This window comes from Brachyistius frenatus, unplaced genomic scaffold (assembly GCF_029030835.1).
Source record: "Brachyistius frenatus isolate BFR_SWC_R1_liver_20210118 unplaced genomic scaffold, ASM2903083v1 Contig_16, whole genome shotgun sequence".
Lineage (NCBI taxonomy): Eukaryota > Metazoa > Chordata > Actinopteri > Embiotocidae > Brachyistius > Brachyistius frenatus.
In genome coordinates this window covers 3,158,672-3,179,517 of record NW_027210615.1, presented here as the reverse complement: position 1 = coordinate 3,179,517, position 20,846 = coordinate 3,158,672, and the positions used below count along the sequence as shown (strand labels likewise).

General features: G+C 41.0%; 2 protein-coding genes across 4 annotated transcripts in view; one reads left to right on the top strand and one right to left on the bottom strand.

Moving 5' to 3' along the window:
* slc66a1 (solute carrier family 66 member 1) overlaps nt 1–20,846 on the top strand; it is a 245,126-nt gene that overhangs the window by 117,857 nt on the left and 106,423 nt on the right. The window lies entirely within an intron of this gene.
* The window catches only part of tafa5l (TAFA chemokine like family member 5, like), a 46,306-nt gene that overhangs the window by 16,586 nt on the left and 8,874 nt on the right, over nt 1–20,846 (bottom strand). For all 3 annotated transcript variants that reach the window (XR_011310716.1, XR_011310717.1, XM_069693985.1), the window contains exons 2-3: nt 15,166–15,315; nt 1,592–1,719 (exon numbers count right to left, since the gene is read on the bottom strand). Coding sequence is in view for 1 of the 3 variants with exons in the window: in XM_069693985.1 (XP_069550086.1) it covers nt 1,592–1,719; nt 15,166–15,315 (278 nt within the window). In the remaining 2 variants the exon portion in view is untranslated. The remainder of the gene's footprint in view (nt 1–1,591; nt 1,720–15,165; nt 15,316–20,846) is intronic.

The window sequence follows — 20,846 nt, the reverse complement described above, 5'->3', positions numbered from 1 at the left end:
GTCAGAGACAGGTTATCTATCAGCACCATGTCGCCAAAAGTAATTGGTGGAGGTTATGTTCACCTGATGAGTGAAAGATCTTGCAATGCATCAAAAGAACAGAGAACTGCTCCATTTCTATTGAGCTTAGAGTTGCGTGGTGTGAAATTGCCAAGTCTTATAGTGTGAACTACACAGCAACAGTGAGACCTGTATCCATGGTGACTCAGCCGTTCGCGAGGCAAGCATTGGTGCCTGGTGAGTGATTATTTTTTTTTTTCACGAGTTTTTTTTTTCCAACACATTTATAATGATATTTCTGATATACTGATACAAAAAAACCCTGTAAAAGATCAAGTTAACCCTCTGACAGACTGGCAGGATACAGCATGATGGCTTTAAGCTTCCTGTTTATTGTTTCACAGCTGAATCAAATGAGAATTAATCAGTGCTCAGTCAGCACTGCAGCATTGGCAGCTCTGAGGCATTGGATGCATGTTGCACTATGAGAGGAGCCTACAGAGGACCAGATGACACCATATTGAGGGTTTTAAAAATTCAGCATGCTTTGTATTCATTTACAACTCTAACAAAGGGAGAGGTCATTGACTGTTATCTGTTTTCCAGCATTACAGTGATATTTTAAACGCCTGATCCATAAGATTTTCATATTTTACTTGTCTCGTTTAAACAAGTTAGTGAATTCTGTCCGACCAATCTGCTGTTAAACTGTCCCCTATTGGTAAAAAAAAAAAAAAAATCTGAAGTGTGTTACATTCGGGGCAACACACTGATATATGATATCCCAGCATATGTTTTCCATCAGCTGTTTATAGATTTTTACTGCTGTTTGTTTTTAGGATCCCCGTTAGCTTCCAATGTGCCCATGAATACACAAAAATAACATGGGGCAAAAATCCTGACATTAGCAAATAAAACTGAAAAAATAACAGATAATAATAACACACATTAATTTAAAAGAAACAGAATAATAACTAATGAAGAGATAAAAACAGGCCCAGAATTACATTTGACCAAATAACTTAAAATATATCATATTTTACTGGCAATTTCAAGCTCATGAGTTGGTATCAAACTCAGCTTTGTGTAGAGCAGTGATGTAGGAAGAGTGCACAGCTAATCCAGCTCTGTTCTAAACTAACAGATGGTTTTGTATTTCTTTCTTAGTTGCTGCAGACTGAACCAAAGATTTCACTGTTCATAGGATTTCCTTTTATGTTTATGCTCATGATCAGTGTGTCAGAGATTGTGATTTGAGCTTCATTGATTTGTTCCAGTATTTTTAGTTCATTGGTTAACAGGTCCTCTAACTTCACTGACTATGTTGAGGTCTGAAACTGAGAACTCTTCAAAGTTTTAAGCTCACACAGAGCAGGGAAGGATTAGTTGTCTGACCTTTGTGATTCAGTATTGATGCAGCCTTCGAAACCTGAAAGCTGGCCTGCTGTTCGACTAAAATGTTCTGCCTCTCTCCGAGGGCCGAAGCGTCACATGACACTACCAGCTCACAGGGGGTTACTCATGCTGAAAACGCGGGTGCGATGCTGTTAAGTGCATATGGCGTGTATTAATGTCACGTCTTGTAAATTACCGTGACGGTCTTGATGCGACCACTGCCCCTGGTGCAGGTCCAGCCGGATCGGTTGAACAGGAGGCTGCAGACCTCCCCCTCCAGGCAGGGAGCCATCTCACACCACTGCCGGCTCCGCACAATTCGCGCTGGGAGGGTGAAAGACAAGAGGGCAAACAGGCAAATTAGACAGACAGATTCACAAAGTCAGAGAAAACTTTGAAATGTCAACTTTTTCTGGAACAAACTGTCCTTTACATGCTCACCAGACAGAAAAGTATCCTTGTATGTTGTGCATAAAACACTGTAGTATAATGAGGTCCTTGTTGAAATAGCATGTCTAAATTGCCTGTGGTAGTAACCTTTACAGACCAGCTGGTGGTCCATAAATTACTCGCTTTCACTGCAACTGCATTCAGAGATTGCATTTTCTTTTTGACAATTTTTCAAAATAAATACTACTGAAAGAGATTTCTGGGTAATTCTAGGAAAAAAAGTATTTTTTAAACATCACATAAGTTGATTTTATTTAAAGCTGTACAGTTTTATTTGCCTCAAACACTCAATGGACAATATAACCGAACAAACTCACTGAGCTATTAATTAAGAAAACCTTGCAATCACGAGCAATCTATTACTAATAGCTCTGTTATCAATTCTACTTTTTACAAAGCTTATAAATGTTCCGTTTTTGTTGACATTGGCAAAAAGGTGTTAATTCTACTTTATGTTTATTATTGGGGTCATAGAAACTGATGTATACAAATTTGTAGACGTGAGTAATCTATCCTCATCATCTAAAAAATATATTTTGGGGGCCATTTTAATGAGTGTATTAAAAAGCGACTGTTGAGATGACAGGAAAGTGGTCAGAGAAAATGGCCAGAATTAAACCAGGGACATTGTGGTTCATCGTCAGCATCTGGTGCTCCCTTTGTTTTCAAAATAGCTGTGCTCTCAATATAATATCCCCTTAATGTAGGAGCAGAGAGCTCCACTGATTTATCAGAACAAACAGTAGCAGAGGTTTTATGTTTCATGCAATATTCCCAAATGGCAACCCAGTTGACAAACCAACTGCTGCCTGCCTATACACCAGTAACTTGACCCCAGACACCCCCCCAAACATAACCCTCCTTGAGGCCTAATATGTAAATCCCTATGAATGTATTTTCAGACCACCAGTACACTGATAGGAAGGAGTGAATTTAGCTAATCACACCATAATGACCTGTGTAAAAATGTATTGACTTTTTTGAATTTTATGTGAGAAGACGCTTTTTAAACAGGAGTCTATTGGAGCCAGAGGTTATTTGGAGCCAGCCCCTATTGGCCCTCACTGGTATTGCACGTTAGGGCAATTACGGAATGGCTTCACTTTTCAACCCGGAGACTACATATTATCTACAGTCTCCAGACTTGACCACCGATGGGTCAATCAAATGCTGGCCTCAACCTGAGATAGTGAGCAGGTTACAGAGGTCTGGTAAGTTCACTGTTTTCTAACTCCACAAACCTAAATCTTTTATTTTCAAACTTGTAGTCTTCAGCCAACTGAAGTTGAGTCAAACGAAGTCACGGTTTCAGTTTCTGTTGATCGTCTAGCCATTCATTCATGTAGTCATGTTAATCCATCAGTAACTCTCCTGCCATTTCAGACCCGGCTACTTCTCTCACTGCTTTCTTGCAGGTAATACCACCTGACCTGCCACTCTTACCTGCTCACCTGCATCCACTTTCCTGATTAGATTCTTCAGTATTTACTGTATACTCCTCGTTCACTGCCTAGACCTTTCTGGATGGTAGTTTTGCTCCTAGCCTTTGCATTGTTTCTCTGACCACCATGCTCCCACGCCACGCAGCCGCTCCTGAAATTCAGTTAGCGTGACGGTCTTTCCTGAGGAAAACCAAGGGTTGGTGGATTACTACATTGAGTTCCTGACAATGGTTACATAAATGAAGAGAAACTCTCCCTCTCTTTATGATGCGTCCTACCACAGCCTGATGAATTGCCCGCTCAAGAACTCATTAACGCTGCAGACTCACTGCTAGAACTTCTCTAGAAGTATTGATAATCGTATGAGGAAGAAAGAGACGGACAGCGTCCAGGCCAGTTTCCAGAGTTCCTCTCTGTTCCCTGCCTTGCCCTCGAGCGCCCCTGTCGACTTGGACACATGCAGCTGGGGAGGACCAATCTTTCCGTGGAGGAGCGTGCCAATGCCGCCTAGAGAACTGCTGCATGTACTGCAGCCAGTTCAACCACTGTTGTTTCCCGCCCAGTAAAAGGGCAGACCCATCACTAATCTGGAGGATACTAATGGCTCAGGGCTGAAACACCCTACCGACCTCTGATGCACACCCAACTGTCGCTAAGGGCACAGATTCATGCACCATCTGACTTTATTGACTCAGTGGCAGACCCAACTTTATGAATACTGAATTGGTCAAGAAGTTCAACAGCACCCCAAAAAGACTCCCGTTGAATACACTCCTGTTATACAGCTCAGCCTGTCAGGCAATCATCATGAGACACTCCACAGCTCTCTGTAATTTTTGGCTATTGACAGCTGGTTGAGCACATTGACCAGAGCAGTGGGGTGATTTGGGGCTGGAGAGAACATTATACTGTGTGTCTCAGAGATGAACCCTGTCCCAAGTTGTCCCTCTTCCTCTGAGTTCCCCGACCTGAGTACCCGGGACCTGAAGGAAAGCGAGCAAGATTCGGCCGAGCCAGTGAGTCATTGGTGGCAGGGATTGTTCAACCGTCTTCCTCGCTGGCAGGGACAGGACTCTTTATTGTGGAGGAAAAGAGCAAGACCCTGCACCCCCACATAGATTACTCTGGTCTCAATGCTGTCAAGGTAAGAAGAGTTCCTTTCTCCCACACATCTCGGCAGCTTCTGAACTGTTAACTACGATTTTCAAGGAACTGGACCCAAAAAATCCGTACCACTTAGTCTGCATCCGGAAGGGAAATGAGCAGAAAACAGCCTTCAATATTGTGGTGGACTCGATGAGTGTCTGGTATTGCCGTTGGGGCTGACGAATCTTGCTCGCTTTCAAACCTGTGTTAAGGATGTGCTCAGAGACGTGTTGCTTTATCCTTATGAAATCCTGATCTTCTAAAGGTCTCCACAGGAGCACGTTAAGAGGTTGGTGTGAAGTATGAACTCTATGTCTCAGAGGTCACTCTCCTGGGTTTTGTTCTCCAGTGGTAGCATCCAAATAGTTTTTTTGTGTGTCTTGCTTTCGAGTCTTCTAAACCGGAATACCTTGTCGAGAATTTGTGCACTGTAGTGGCTAACTCCTGGATTAAACGAAGGACAGCAAGTCAAGTCGTGTCTTTCTGTGAGTTTTAATTCAGCAAATGCAGATGGAATCACAGTCACAAGTTGAATTGAGAGAATGAGCGACGAATGACAGGAGACATCAATTTTTATAAATACTGACAAGACATGACATGAGATAGATGGTGAGTTACACATTATATTGATCAAGAAAGCAATTCAGCCCTCCTTATCTTGTCCTATCCTTGGACACTCAGAGGTGTTTTCAGCAGTTGCTTTTTGCAGTGACATCAAATGTGTTGAGCAAGAAGTAGAATATGAGGTTTTTCTTAATATTTTTCTGCGTGCATCGTTACAAAAGATATGGTTATATGTAAGTTCAAGGAGCAATGACATGACTGAGGGGAGACATGGAATCTAGAAAATTCCACCACAGCACATTCAACAGATTTCAAGCACTTTGAGCCAAAAAGGACATTATATAATTCTCTTTACATAAACGGTAGTGTTCCCAGCACATGTAAACACTCTGAAGTGTAAAACCATTACAAACCTGGTCATTTCATCAGGGACACTTATGCAGGCTAACAGCTAGTGTGATGTGTTTTGGTATCGAGGTGTCTAAAACTAAATTCATTCTTTCATATCAGTATCGTTATGCTGTTGGATTAATTACATTTGTTTTTATACAGTAATATATCTTCTATATCTGACAGCTGGCTCTGTAAACCTGAAACTAAAATTCAGTGAAGTTTCAATACTTAGATTAGAGGATAAGGATTACAGAACAGAAAGGCAATAAAAAAGCCTTTCTGCAGTCTTCTTAAAAGTTATTTGTCGGCAAGACATGTCAGACTGTCAGAATGTAAGCTAGTGATGCTCTCATTCTCCCACTTGCAGTCTGACTGCATGACATTGAATTAGCATTTGCCTGTAGTCGAGGCTGATAAGCACTGATTGTTCTTTACACAGCGTGCTAAAGCAACACTGAAAGGTTATCAGCTCTCTGCGGACCTGGCCGGGGCCGCTGCTCCTGCCGACCCACTCTCCCCCGGGGCAGCACATTGTGGAGCGAGGTAACATGGTCGGCAAATTGAAAGAGAGGAACTACAATTCGTTGAATGTCCACGGGAGAGCTGAGGGCGGAACGGAGAGGGAGCAGGAGAGGGAAAAGAGTAAAGAGGTGTGGAAAGGGAGGCCTTGTGACATTTTGCTGTGCGGTATTTCATGTCCAGGCCTTGTTAACAGTCTGAAATAGGTCTTTGGAGTGTCAGACCCGGACTGCTACTCTGCAATAAAGATCTGTCATCTTGTGGTATTTATCAAGCTGGCCGAACCGTCGAACAGCACCCTCATCTATGTAACCACACACACACACAATTACTGCTCTGTAAATATACTGTAAAGCCATTCTCCCTCAGCAAATAATAGATACTGTTGACACATCGCCAGAAGAACAACTGCGTTTTTTTAGTCTGCTCCCACAGAGACACAGCAGAGGAATAAAAGAATCCAGAAACCTGTCACCTCATTGAAGAGACCAAGCTTAAGCAAATATTAAAGCCTCACAACAAGATTTGGAGACAAAATGGCTATTTCGGCATCACTGAGTGAAGAAGAGGGAAATCTGAAGTGACCTTCCTTCCTGACACAGCAACATGCCGTGGTGAATTTATATTTTCACAGCCATCCGTCAGGCGCAACAAAGCGTAGATTTATCAGTCAGTTGCAGATGTAGTTTTGAGTACATTACAGGCCTAGCAAAACTCAATTTCCAGGGCACGGAATAAAAGCTGAGCTGGCAAAGCGGCGGGAGTGCTGACTAACCGTGGAGTGCATCAGCGTGGCCAGCCCAGAGTCGCGGAGGTTAGCTCAAATAAATGCATTTTTCAGCTCCCTCCACTGAATCCTGGCAGTCAATAGCTTGCCCTTGTTACTTTTTCAATGCCATCGTTGACAGTGTGAGTTGATCTGTGATGACTTGATGAATCTCCCCATGCCGAGAGCCGTGGTGTGGTCACATAGCGTTGGTTGGGATGAAAAGCGTTTGCTGTGATAACCTCATAAACAAACGGCGTCATGAATAACACAAAGCAGCACCAAAACGGCACTGTTGCAGTTTGGCTTCAGCCCGTCTCCATCCATCAAACCTATCTCTCCAATGTGCTGGCACACGCAATTGTAGAAACATTAAAAAGCTTATACGGTAGGCTACACCTGCCCACACACATCAACGGTATCCAGAGCAGACTTTCAGCTTTTGAGCTGAAGCTATCTGAAAATATCTGTCTGCTGCTATATTTCACCCTTATGTGTGTTTAACATGCTGCTCTTAATAAACCTGACTTGCTGGCTCACTCACATGGAGCTCATGGCTGGGAGATATTGGGGCTATCTTGGCATTATGTTTCTATTACGGTATGTATCTGCTTTGTGCTGTGTTTGAATACGATTTCAGGCCTGTTGCGTAATGTTTCCCTGTTTGTTATGGTGGCAGTGTGAAGCAGCAGTCAAACAGCTGGCTGTGGTGGTTGGATGAGAGAGAGATGGAGAGAGAGTCTGTGTCTGACGGGCTGACACCTGGGTGGCCTGTCCTGTTGCCGTCACTGTCGGAGTCCCGCCCGGGGACCGCGGACGTCAGGCCAGGCTTGTCAGCTGCCAGGATCCCTGTTGGGCTGTGGCTCCGGACCTCCATCTGCATCACACATATGACCATCTGTCTCTCCCCCCCCCCGTGTATAGTGCCAAGCTCTGCCCTGTACTACACAGCACTGCCAGACAACACTGTGAGCAGGGCAGAGGGCACAGCAGTGTCTTCTGAACCAGACCCACTGTTAGTATGATGCAATGCCGCCACTGCAGAAGAATAAAAATACCATCAAATTTGTACTAAAGCCACAGGCAGCTCATTCAAAATGTATCTACATGAGGTACAGCAAAAAAGAGACGGTTTCTCACCAGAAAGACACCGAAAGATTCATTAGATTGAAAAGGAATCAATCACCACAACAATGAATTATGCATCTCTTTTGCTAATTTAATAACCGAGCTAATACTTATGCTTCTTTTGCGACAGTAAGCGCCAGACAAGATTAGCTAACTTGCTTAGCTGTGCACCAAAAACACTAACAGGTTTTTATAGTCTTTCTGGCTGATGTAAATTAAGCTACAAATGTATCCGAACTGCATCGTCAAATTTTGTTTTGGTGAGCGAGCTGATATTTTTCTGTTTTTTGGGCATGTGTGTTTGGTTTTGATCACTAATTATTTTCTGTAGGTATTCGTCTCCATTTTTTTTTTTAATTAAAGCCCAGCTGATATATCAGCTAGACCATTTTACTGTAGTATATGCTGGCCAATATGCGCCGATATGAAAACTTTCCTTTACAACATTATGCAGAAAAAGATGCTTGTAGTAAATTAGAGCTCTTTTTTGTAATAATAGTAATTTATAATTTGTTATTTTCCAGTGAGGTTTACTGTCACAGTGCACTGATGTTAGTGTGAACAATAAACTATAAAATATCCTTCCTCCGTCTTTGTCACAAGCGTCAAAAGTCTTTGACAAACACATTTGATGGAACCTTGCAAAAATACATAAACTATATACACATATATAAAATATATTGCCCACGATTTGGATTTCAGAATGTTTTTCTCACTATTATCACTATCTGCATCTGTCCTAAAATCCAGTATTGATCTGGGTCTAGCTGAAATCACGGTTAAGCTACCATCAACGGTTTCTTTATATGTTTGAAATCAAAATCTTTCAAATTAAAGGAAGTGTTTTTACTCTTTGAACTGCTGAAAGAATTTTAATGTGAAACATAAATGCATGCAGTATTGTATTTTATTGACGGTGGATTAACAATTGCAAAAAATTGGAAGGAGAACTAATTTGAAATCATCAGGGAATGAAAACAGTATTTCTGCTAGAAAAGAGACGCTCAGAGCAACAAATTAGCAAGTCATGACTGCGTTGTCGTTCTCACAGAATTAGTGCTGTGAAATATAAATGTATATTATACTGAATTTATCAAGACCAGCGTAAAATGGTGGGAGTGTTGAGTTTGTATTACAAGTACAGCAGCAAATTAAAGTTGGATCAGAAACAAAGGAAATATGATGCAATCTACTTAACCGTTTTTTATTACTTGTGGCTCTGACAGAGACTTGTTTCAAATGAAGGACTGGTTTTCTCTGCAGTACAAGTAAACAAAGACTGCAACTATTCTTCTTAGTTATGTCTGAAACATGACTCTCATGAAACCTTTCCTTTTGTTGAATCTCTCTCTCCTCCTCAACTTTTTTTGCTCATTTATTGTCAATAATCATTTCACTGATTGTGAAAACCGATGCTTCCATCCAGCATATAAACATTCTCCCTGCAGCCTGCACACTCTTATCGGGGTAGCCATCAAGCTTCATACAATTACAGTGTGATGTGGTGGCATGGCAACAACAGGCCAAGCAGAGAAAGGGAGCGGGAGAGACTCGGGGAGCAGATTAGAGGGAGAGCAGGGAGACGAGCAAGGAAAAGCACATAATCCTCCTGTGTACAGTGTGCACACCAAACCTGCACAACGGTGACATGCAGCAGCACAAAAAGAGGCCAAAAAAGCCTGAAATATGTCCTGGAAAAGACTAACAAAAGATGAAAACTTGCAGGAAAACACACTGCGCTCGCGGCGCTGTCAGAAAGTGTTGAATGAATTAAAACCAATAAGGAATAACAGGGTAAACATGTCATACTGCACGAACAATGCAGCTGCCATCGGCGCCAATCACCCCATGAAGTAACTCACATATAACAAAACTTTTTTTTCACTTTGGGGCATAGGTAGGCTTGTTGGTATATAATTATGGAAGGGAAAATACCATCAGGAAGCAAGGTGCTAAAACAATATTTGTCCAATAGTCTCCTCTAAGCCACCAGCTGCAGATTTTTGTCACTTTGAAAATGTCCCAAAGGCTACATCAGACGTGCCTTAGATTTTAAGTTTCTATTCGTTACAGGAAACGGCAAAAACACTCAAATCCATCAGCTTATAATGGTGATTAGAACCATTCAGATGAGCTCCTCCAATCGGAGCTCACTGTATCATGTTGTCCGAATACACTCTGAAAGATCAGCTGCTCACACTGTCAAACATCAAACAGCGCACTTGATCAGTGTACCATGTGAAAAGTCTCTCTGCCGCCGTTCTGTTCGCAGAAACCCAAGCTGATGATCCCTAACCTCTGCTCGGCGACTGAGGTGATATTCAAAATAATAGAAAATCCATAAAACATAGACAACCTAAGGTAAGTTTGCAAGAATAGCTGTATGTGTGCACCACATGAGTCAGACCTGCAGGGTAGGAGGGGATGTTTCAGTCCTGATGTCAGTTACTATTACTGACAGTGGAAATGTTTGAAGGTTGCATTAAGACAAATCCTATCTCTCACTTTCATTAAAAGTCCAGTCAGTCTTATATTGATGATTGACAGCTTCCAAAATCTGATGATATATATACAAATATAATTTTTCCTCCTTCAAGACACTAATAAGAAATAAAGCATGACCTTCCTCAGTTCAGTGGCTAATGTTAGCACGGTTGAAAACTCAAGAGCTTTTCGGATGCATATTAACACCTTTGAGAATACCTAACTGTGTCACCTTTCTAGTGTGAACACACCACATACCTAAAACTAGTAGGAATTATGCAGGAGTGTGTCGTGTGGAATTGGGACACATCTAAAGTCTTTCCAAGAAAATGAATCCACTCAGTAAATCTGTCTTGACCGCTGTCCATGGTGCTGATCTGTGAGCCGTCTTGGGTGATTTTCAACATTTGTGCTGGCAGGCAACAGTCCCACTAGTGGGGAGTGATGGCTGGTAGCTTGCCGTAACTGATCAGCATCATCATATTGCCTCAGTGTTCAGCTCCCTATATGTCTGTCTTATTAATTCACATCCTGTTGCTGAGTCTTGGAGACATCTTACCAAGCAACTGTTATTCCTGTGCCTCTTTAAGAAAGTCAGATGCCTAATGTTTGCAGCAGGTTAAGTTATTCACGCCCTCTATATAAGAAGTATTTTGTTTACGTGTGAACGCTTTGTAAAGTTTTGAAGGCAGAAATAACATTTGTTATGTGTTACAGCTCCAGTATCTCAAGGTGATTTTGCATCCAAAAAAAGATCTGACGCCATTAGCAGCCATTATCACTCCACGGCAAACAAAGACGGACTGTGCGGAACAGATTGTGGAGTTTTTATTATCTCTGGCACTGTTTCACTTGTGAATCACAACTTTAGACAAATGCTCAATAATTTCCAAGAGATGCAAGTGTTCTTACGTTACTCCCTGTGAACAGTTTTTTTTCTTTTTGAATTTATTAGTGTTTTTTTTTTGTTTTTTTTTAACAATATATATGTTGTCAGGAAGCAGGGAAGCTAAAGAGGGCTTTGACATGAAAACAACATCCACCTCCAGAACTGAACCAGGGATGTTGTGGTTATTTGGTAGATACAAAGCTGTCAGGATATCTTTCAATTTTTCTGTCATCAGATGAAGACATGACATTTGTTCTCATCTCCACCATAATGATCCATGTTTAACTCACACATACAGTAACACTGTTCTCCCTCTTTACAAAAAAGAAATCCTACTAACCCAGAAGTGTCTCAGACTTCATGTCCTTTTTGTCTTGATACATTGCTTTGTACTCGTGGTTGTGAACACAAAGCAAAGCAACATGATTGTTTTTTCACGTTTACATTTTTTTTTCTAAATGACAGAAATACTACTTTTATGCTATTACAGAGATTTGGACCTGAACAAGTTGACAGTAAAATAGATGCCATACATACTGTATGTCTACATGTATGTTTCAATTATCAAACATCAGGCTGTAAAAGGACGGGCTTCTTAGCCTTTGTTCAGTCCCTACAGTCAGTCCGTGATGGTTCCTCTTTCATTAAAGGTCACTATTCTATTACAAGATCACAAAAAGGCAGTGGCACCCTCCTGCTGCTGCTGTGAAGGGTTATATTAGCTCCATCCAGATGACAGGTGAGTCCCTGCTGTGTTAATAAAAACAACTGAAGTATTCGCAAGCCTCAGCAACCAACACAAATGAACAAACATCTTTATAAGTCAGTGGATTGCTTCTGTGCTTAAGAGGGGCATTTATGGGAATTCACATTAGAAGAGAAAGTAACTGAATACGCTCTGAGCTAAAGGTTAAGAGAGGATATCTGAGCAGTGGCAGTACTAAATCCAATGCGTTCTCATGCAACATGCTTTAAATCCTGGTGATGATGGACACTAATTCAAGTGTCAGCAGAAAATCTTAATATGACCCTGCAAGCAACAAGTTCCATCTTTAATGCACTGGCTATTAATGGAGTGTAGGGTGTGGTGTGGCAGGAAGCCAGTTATAATCAATTTCCTGCAGCTGTAATCATAGTTCTCTGCAAATTAATTCGCATCTCTTGAGTGTTATGGAGAGACGTCTGCAGAGAGGGAGCGGTGGTTAAAAGCAGTGTGGGGAGGGGAGGTGTGGGGAGGTGACACAGGCTGCGGGACTGGTGAGGCTATTAGATTAAGGCCAACATGAGTCATTGCACGATGGAACTAATGTTGCATCTGATGCATGTGATCATGATGTAGTGACATCCAAACCTCCCACCCCTCCTCCTTCCCTTCAATCCGCTCATCTTTCTTATCACCCTTCTCTAGATAGCGTCCTATAACATAAAGAGGGCTCTAGGGTGTAAAATCCTATCTTCAAAGTGGATGAACACTGCACACTGTCCATTACAAGTGACCTTCATTCAGCTGGAATACATTCAATAATTCAACCTGTTACACCCCGAAGACAACGAAGGAAGCGTGAAAAGCTGTAATTTGATTATGTCACAGCGGCAAACTGGGGAAGGCCTAATGTAGACAACCAATCCCACAGTTTGGAGTCAAACAAGTCTAAAAGGCATCAAAAAGGAAGACATGCAAAGTGACTATCGATTGTTGGTTAAACAACCAAATTACATTGGCTCTTACTTTTAATGAAGCAAGAAGGAAGCCCATACTTTTTGTTTAACTGGACTTTTCATCTAGTGTCGAGTGTTGGGTGATACCGCTATAAATACAAGTATTTTTTAAGATAACTAACTGAATACTGACGGAATAAAATCCAGAAAACTCGTGTTTTTGGAGAACTTCAGAACTACCATATGATATTATATATGTAATACGATGGAGACTGTTTGATAAATTGCTGTTTCCAATTTTAAGACTAAACTTTGGATCGCACCTTTAAAGACAGTTTGAAGCTTGAACTTCACCGATTCCATTACAACTAAGACTTCATTGCTGAGGAAGATCATGTGACATGATCGGTGAATATCGATGCGTTCAAACGCAACTCATGAGCTCGTGGTTACAGCATGGGAAGTAGTGTGCACCGTATGCTTGGCGTTCAACTGGTTAAGTGGTAGGAACACCGTTGCTAAACAATGGCAACATGGACAATGTTTAGAAACCACAGAGACTAACAATCTAGCAAGTTAACAAGCGGGTAAAGTAATACAGGAAATGCAAAGGCACAGAGGGAAAAGATGAGGCGGTTGGGAAGATCAACGTTTTCCTTAGACGTAGGCTATTATCTAAGTTATGAGGACAAACTCTACATGACTAAAATTACAATTTATTAGCTTAACATCCAATTAAAAATGAAGTTCTATGGCCTCTGACATATTAGTAAATGTCAGCAGAAATGCCACAACTCGTGAACTCGAGGCACAGAAAATGTTGTGTTCCGGCGTCGGAAGATTGCATGCCAGATATGCAATTTTGTTTGTAAATGAATAAAGTGTGCTGTATTGTCCCCTTCTGCTGTTAAAGTATCTTCTCACACAGTTACAGTTTAGTTTTAGGCAAAGCACAGGTCTAATTGATCACAAAATTAACAACTGCACTTCATTCAGGTGTGCCAAATGTAGGTTCCTGGTACTGTGAACCGGTGCTTCACTGGAATGGGACCCATAATGGAACGGAGACATCATTACTGTTAATAGTTATACACCTGTGCTTTTCCTGTTATGATTTTTCATGATGTTCCTGTTATGTCAAAATGTCTGGCATGAAATAGGTCTGTGGAGGCTGTAGTTGCAGAGTTAATGATTCCACATGCTGTTACAGTTATTGCTGTTTATTTCATGTATTATTGGACATTGCAGTATTTAAGCTGCTATTCGCTATTTTATTTTAGAACTCTTATTTACAATATATTATATTAGTTTTACACTGGGACTTTTTCAATAAAACAGGAGAGCCCATGCAGACTTGAGTGATAAACACCACAATTTGTTAGCAGTCTATCCTGTCGGCTTGATAGGCTGGTTTGAAAAAAAAAAAAAAGCTGTTAAAATGCTTTGATAATGTTCTATTTAGTATATGTTTACTATATGTTGTGTGTTCTGTCTTTATTTTAACATTTTTCTGTTACCAGTAATAAACAGCTGGTTTGTCCAAAGAGTGGTGTTTTTTGTCCTATGTATTAAAAAAAAACAAGTAAATAACTGCTCCACTGAAAAAAAAAATGAAAAAAAATTTTTTAAATTAAAAACGAGACCAAAGTTCTCATTTTGTACCAGTTTACCTTTCTGAGTAACAAAGCTCGACATTTTGGGAAACACATTTTCCGCTAGCAGCACATTAGCCTATATAAAGACTGGAAACAGGAGGAAACTGCTAACCTGGCTCTGCCCATATAATAAAATCTTGACTTATTAATTTACACAACAAGTGTAAAAACAACAATATTCAATTTCAGAGAGGACCATTAAATATAAAACCAGAAGTCTAAGTATAAAGATTGAAAATGTGGGGAGCCAGGCACATCCTGGAGTCTCTCCTGGTGCTCTGGCAAAGCTAAACCGACCACTTGTGGTGATTGTTAAAGTGCTCATAAATTATTGACTTATACGGCTACTATTGGGGACACAGAGGTTCCTATTAGAGGAATGGCAATTGCAGTGAATTAAATATTCAATAGAATTAAAGTTCCTGATGTTCTTGAGGACCAGCTAAGGAGCCCTTTTTCATTAATTCAACATTTATTCATAAACATGTTGCTCGTTTCCTGACACACTTTCTATTTTAGTGCCTTGTGTAAAGCGACTGCAGCAGTTGTAAAAAAAAAAATTTTTTTTAAAAAAGGAAAAAACATTCACTTTTCTATGGGACAGCTCACTTTTTAACCACCTGTCTCAGTCAAACTAAGATGTGTAAAATTTCCTAGAGAGGTCATTGAACTCACCATCCACACAGGCTGGCCTCGCCCTGGTGGTGCCGGCGATCTGGCCTCTCCGGCAGGCGCAGCGGGCCGTCTGCCTGGCGATGGTCCGTCTGGGAACACTGCTGTCTCTGTTGATCGTCACTATCTCGCAGGTCCCCACCGCCAACTGGCCTGCCAAACACACAGCAGCGAGGAGCAAAGTACATCACATTAGCATAATGAGACTGTAATGAACATATTACAGAGTAGCAACTGGTGTTTGAAAGTAAAAACAACAGGCAGCCTGTTGTTTATGCAGCCTTTCTTTTTTGCACGGCACCAAACAGTTTAACAATCTCATTTATAATCTCAAATAGAAAAATGAGATACTGATTTCAGTGTTTTAAAAGCAGCAGGCTCCACTGCCTCTTTGGTTTTAATACAGTATGGCTGAGCACTCCGTGATAAGAGTGTCTTATAGTGATCATGTGGAAAACAAAGATCCCTCCAAGAATCTGTTAAAAGGACATTTTATATTTGCAAAGTCATAACTGCAAGTTAACAAGCCCACAAGTCAGAAGCTACAAGATATGAAAGTGCCATTAAGCAGGAACAACACACTGTTTTGCTTCAGGGATAAAATCTAAAGAGTTTTTCTGACTGGGAGAATGAATGTCCTCAGCAATTTTCAGCCCATTAATCAACGAAAATTCAAGACTGTCCTCGCCATGTCACTGACGGCAGTGATCATTTGTTGTTTATGTGTACCCGACGAGGACTAGGGCGTCACGATCATGAAGTTTCGATGATTAATTGTCATCCAAATAATTGTGATTTAATTTTTCGGTTTATTTTATGCCACTAATATGGTATAAAGCCTAATCATAGTTTAATAATATACCTAATGAGGAAGAGACCATTTATTGACATTGAACATCAGATTATATAAATGAGATGACGTTATTTAAAGAGTGCCAGTCAAACCTAAAATGGTGGGAAAGTATGTAGAATTAATGATGGAACTATGATAACATTTCTGTTAATATCATTTGGTTTTATACAGGTAAATGGAAACAAGTCTAAAGATTAAGCAAAATAATTGCAGTCAGCTCAAATAATTGCAATCAGTCGATTATGTAATAATTGTCATATAATTGGCTATAAGGTTTGTGAATAAAGACTTACATCAGTTAGAAGTCAAAGTAGAAAAAGCTTGACGTTGTTATAAAACAGAATCTCACAGAGAGACAAGTGTGGCCACAACACGCATAAAGGGAAATCAAAGCCACACCAAGCCTCACTTATTTCTGGTTAATGCATATTAACATATTGTTAGAGACCAGTATAATCTCAACTTTACATTTTGTCCCGGGAAGCACAAAATTATACTTTAAAGTATTGGTAGTTTCATTTTTATTTTTTATTTTTTTACTTGACTATTGAAATCAGTTCATGAAAAGTGGACCAACTGGCAGAAATAATATGTGACTTGGTTGAAAGAGAAGAGGCTTGAAGCCCTGAGCTCCTGCAACAGACGGGCCAATTTTCAAGCCAAGCTGAGCTCTACTGACACAGCAAATGGACAGAATGTCTTAAAGTGATGATTACCTTGCTCAGAAATCTCTGCGGTATGGATGTGCTATTCTTATACTTCTATCCAAGCAGAGACAATGACTTCAGAGTCCTCCAGGCATTACAAATTGATGGACAACCCCCTGGCCATAGCTGTGTCTTTAAGCAGGATTCTTATTTAAAGTTTCACGTTAGTCAGAATGGGACCTCTAAATTAATTACACAAATTGGAGAAACGTACATTTGGCGAGGATGTTTCACTGCAAGTGAACTAGCTGGGAGGGGCACAAGGAACAGGGGTGCTTCTTTATGTTTTTAAATGTAAATGTTCTTCATCTTGACTTTTTCATGTCAGGGGAATTAAAAGAGTTGATAAAACATTTGTCCTTTAAACATTTTCCTTAAAACTCTTAAAACGTTGAGCTTTTTCCAAATTTGTAACAGAACAAGATGAATTTCTTACATCAGAAACTCTTCTCGAGGTAAAGAAAGGAGCTTTGTTCCAACGGGAAAATCTGTAACAATGATGTTTTCTATGTTTGGATTTATTCAATGAACCTTCTGCATAGCCTTTTGTTGCAGCAGTTGTATTTGGGTAAATAATTTGGAAACCCGAGGGAACATATTTCATTATCTTTTATTTAGTTTGAGGGAGTTATTAGCTGTTAATAATATTGTGTCTTATAGATAAACAAGCTTTAATAACAATAAAGTGCTTGAGGGCAGCTGCTGCTTACAAAAACACATTTTGAAGAACAAATATCTCTGTGTATTAAAATGACAGATTTTTACTGCAGCGCTTTTGTCATTTAGCATTAAAGGGAGTTCCTTGGAGCCTCAAATGAGAACTAAAAAAGTAATCAATAACCTGCAGTTATGCAGTATTAATATGTGGGAGTACAACAAATGTGACTTAGGCTGAACTCATCACTTTTCTTAATAAATGTAATATAAGTACAGGTCAAGTTTGCAGACTGTCAGAACTTATCTGCTCCAGGTTGAGGAGTAAAACCCAGAAAAAATAGCGGAGACTTCCTTCACCTTTTGTAATGATCTGGAAAAAGTAACAGTTTCTTCCTTCTTTTCTATATTAAATGGAGAGCTGCCAGTGAAAGCCATTCAGGCTGACTGTGAAATAAAATCAGCTCAGGGAAGGGAGATTAGAGAAAAGTCTGTGCTGCAGTTCCTGTAAGGTCAATCTCTGGCATTCAGCAACCATCGCTCCTTTATACTGCTGCCTCCACTCACTTCCCTACACCCTCAAAGGTTCATTAAGTGAGACACTAACTGCTGTATAGCATGAAATGAGCGTAATAATGGCAAAGGTTGAAAGGGTTGTTGATCAACACAAATGGCTCATAACATTACCTGAGCCGCTACTGAGACACCCAAGTTTCAGGAGCTACAAAGTTTCATAGCGAGATATCTGGAACGGACTTAGTATCCACGTGCTCTGAAGAAAGTCACCTGACCCCTGAAGTGCAACAGCTGTAGCTGCCCAATGCTCCAGGTGTGTGTGTGTGTGTGTGTGTGTGTGTGTGTGTGTGTGTGTGTGTGTGTGTGTGTGTGTGTGTGTGTGTGTGTGTGTGTGTGTGTGTGTGTGTGTGTGTGTGTGTGTGTGTGTGTGTGTGTGTGTGTTTTTATTACGCACAGATGGATGGAGTGCAGAGGTCAAACTATTTATTTATACCGGTAATGAATAAAGATTGATCGTCTTCAAATGGCGAACATTCTAAGTTAAATGCTGATATTCATGGCCTCCAAAAGATGGATCTTATTTGTACTTAAGAGATATTTACTTCAGTGTAATCATCAGGTCAAGTTTCCCTGAACTTCCATCCAATTATTGTCTATACCCACTTTATCCTGTATACGGTCCCGGGGGGAGGAGGGGTTGGGGGGTGGAGCCTATCCCAGCTGACTTTGGGCGAAGGTGGGGTTCACCTTCAGAGGTTGCAGGTCCAATTTATGGCCAATTAGAATCACCAATCAACCTAATATGAGGAAGCCGGTGCACCTGGAGAAAACCACACAGGCACAGGAAGAACATACAAACTCCTCACAGAGAGGCATCGGCTGAGATTCGAACACAGAACCTTCTTGCTGTGAGAACCACTGCACCAGTGAACTTTGCTATGGGATCCTTCTTTCTCCACCCTCACATTTGTGAACCTGAATCATCAAATCAAATGACCTGACTGGTTTCGCTTTACACTTTTCACAAAGTACCTTTTCTCTTTCAGCAGCCACACTTGACACCAAGCGTTTGCCAGGCTCCTTGGACAAATCTGCATTTCAATTAATGGATTAGCGGACGGGCTGCTGCTCTCAGCGCCACCCACACGCTGTGATTTAGGGCTGATGGGGCTGGTGTATTTTTACACAAAATTATCACCTCAAGCATTCTTGGGAGTCATAAAACACAATCACCTCTACAAAGCACTGTGATGCACATTTCATTTCATAGCATCAGCTGTGCTGCCCACCACACCCCCATCCACCCTCCACCCACATCCACCCTGTTTTTATTTCCGAGGCAAGTCCCCGTATACTTGGTGGGTGCTCAGATATCATGCTCTCTGCCATGTTTCAACACTGAACAGATGAATGGGCTTCATACAATAAGCCTGAAGGGGGAGAACAGTGAGGCAGAGTTGAAGTGGGGAGCTGTGGGCTATGTGGGTATGGAGCTGCTTTGTAAAAGTGCCCGTAGCCACGTCCAGCGCTCCATCACACGTACAGGAGTTGATTCCTGCGACAGGCCGTTTTTGTCACTCAGCAGTGTGAAGACGCTCGGCTTCGTCTCTATATCACACGATGAAACGCACGTATGGCTGCGGCGGCGAGGCAGGTGAAGGATGGCAACGGTTGCCGACTTGGCTCCGTATATTGTCAGAAACAACGTATAGATGATAACAACATGCCGTTACGGAGCGCAGAGACCGACTCCCAGCACTTACTGGCAGTCTGATGACCTTATCAAGCGAATCAAAACAGTATACGAGTGCAACGTGGCAGCACAGACACACACACATGGGTCCAAACACACGCAGCTCAGAGCAAAGACTCTGTGCTCTACATATCAGCGCTTTGATCAAACACACTGCAGATCACCAAAATACAGAGACACAAATATCTTAATATCTGAAACAGGCTGCCAGGAGTCTACACTCGCTTTCACAATGTTCCCCTGATTCACAGTGCGTCATTGCAGGACTGAGAGCTGGTGGGCACGATAAAGTTATTAAACTCTAGATAAATTATACTGGCTGACCCCGGCACCAAACTGTAACTACAGAAAACCACCAAATATCATCATCCTGTTAACGGCGCAATCTGTTCGAGCAATATACTCTGTCTTATAAACAGCTGAACTCACCAATAAAACATTCAGTCCATTACAGCTTATCTTTTTTCCTTGTTTGTGTCTTTAATTAAGACTGTGCAGACACATCAGTAGTTAGCCTTAACTGATAAAATACCTTTATCAGGTTTAACAGGCAATCAGACGCAGCTTTTGCACTGCCCCTGTACAACTACAACTTGTGAGAAAGGCTGTGCTTCTCCTCAGGGAATTTTCCATAAAACTATATGACAAGCTGCACTGAATGAACGATGACGATTGTTTCCATATTAAAACAATCATCTTTTATAGATTATAATTACTTGCAGCCTGCTAAAGACGGAGGTGAAGTTTTAACTATGTTTTCCTGCAAAGAGCCCTTTTGGAAACTACAGTTTTGCACTGTATTTATTAAAAATTCCAGTTCTTGTAAAGCTGGTGCAGTTGATTATTCATTACAATATGTATTGTATTTGGAACTATTCCCCATAAAGACCCCGCTATAGCACAGAGCCCTTCTGTGCAGCCTTGGCTTAAACATCCTGGCATTGATTTGCACCAGTTTTCTAATCAGGCTCTAATCACTGCGCTGACATACAATAATAAGTCTGAGTGATTATCTTCATTCCATTATATGTTTCCTTCTTGACATGTGCCCTTCTCCAGGATGAAAATGGGGCTGCTAACAAAGCGCCACTTTAGAGAGCATGAAAATCATATTAACATGTATTCAATCAGATATGAATTCAACTGATCTTTTAGAGAAGATTTCAAACATTGCACAAGACTTTATAAATATTAATGGTGG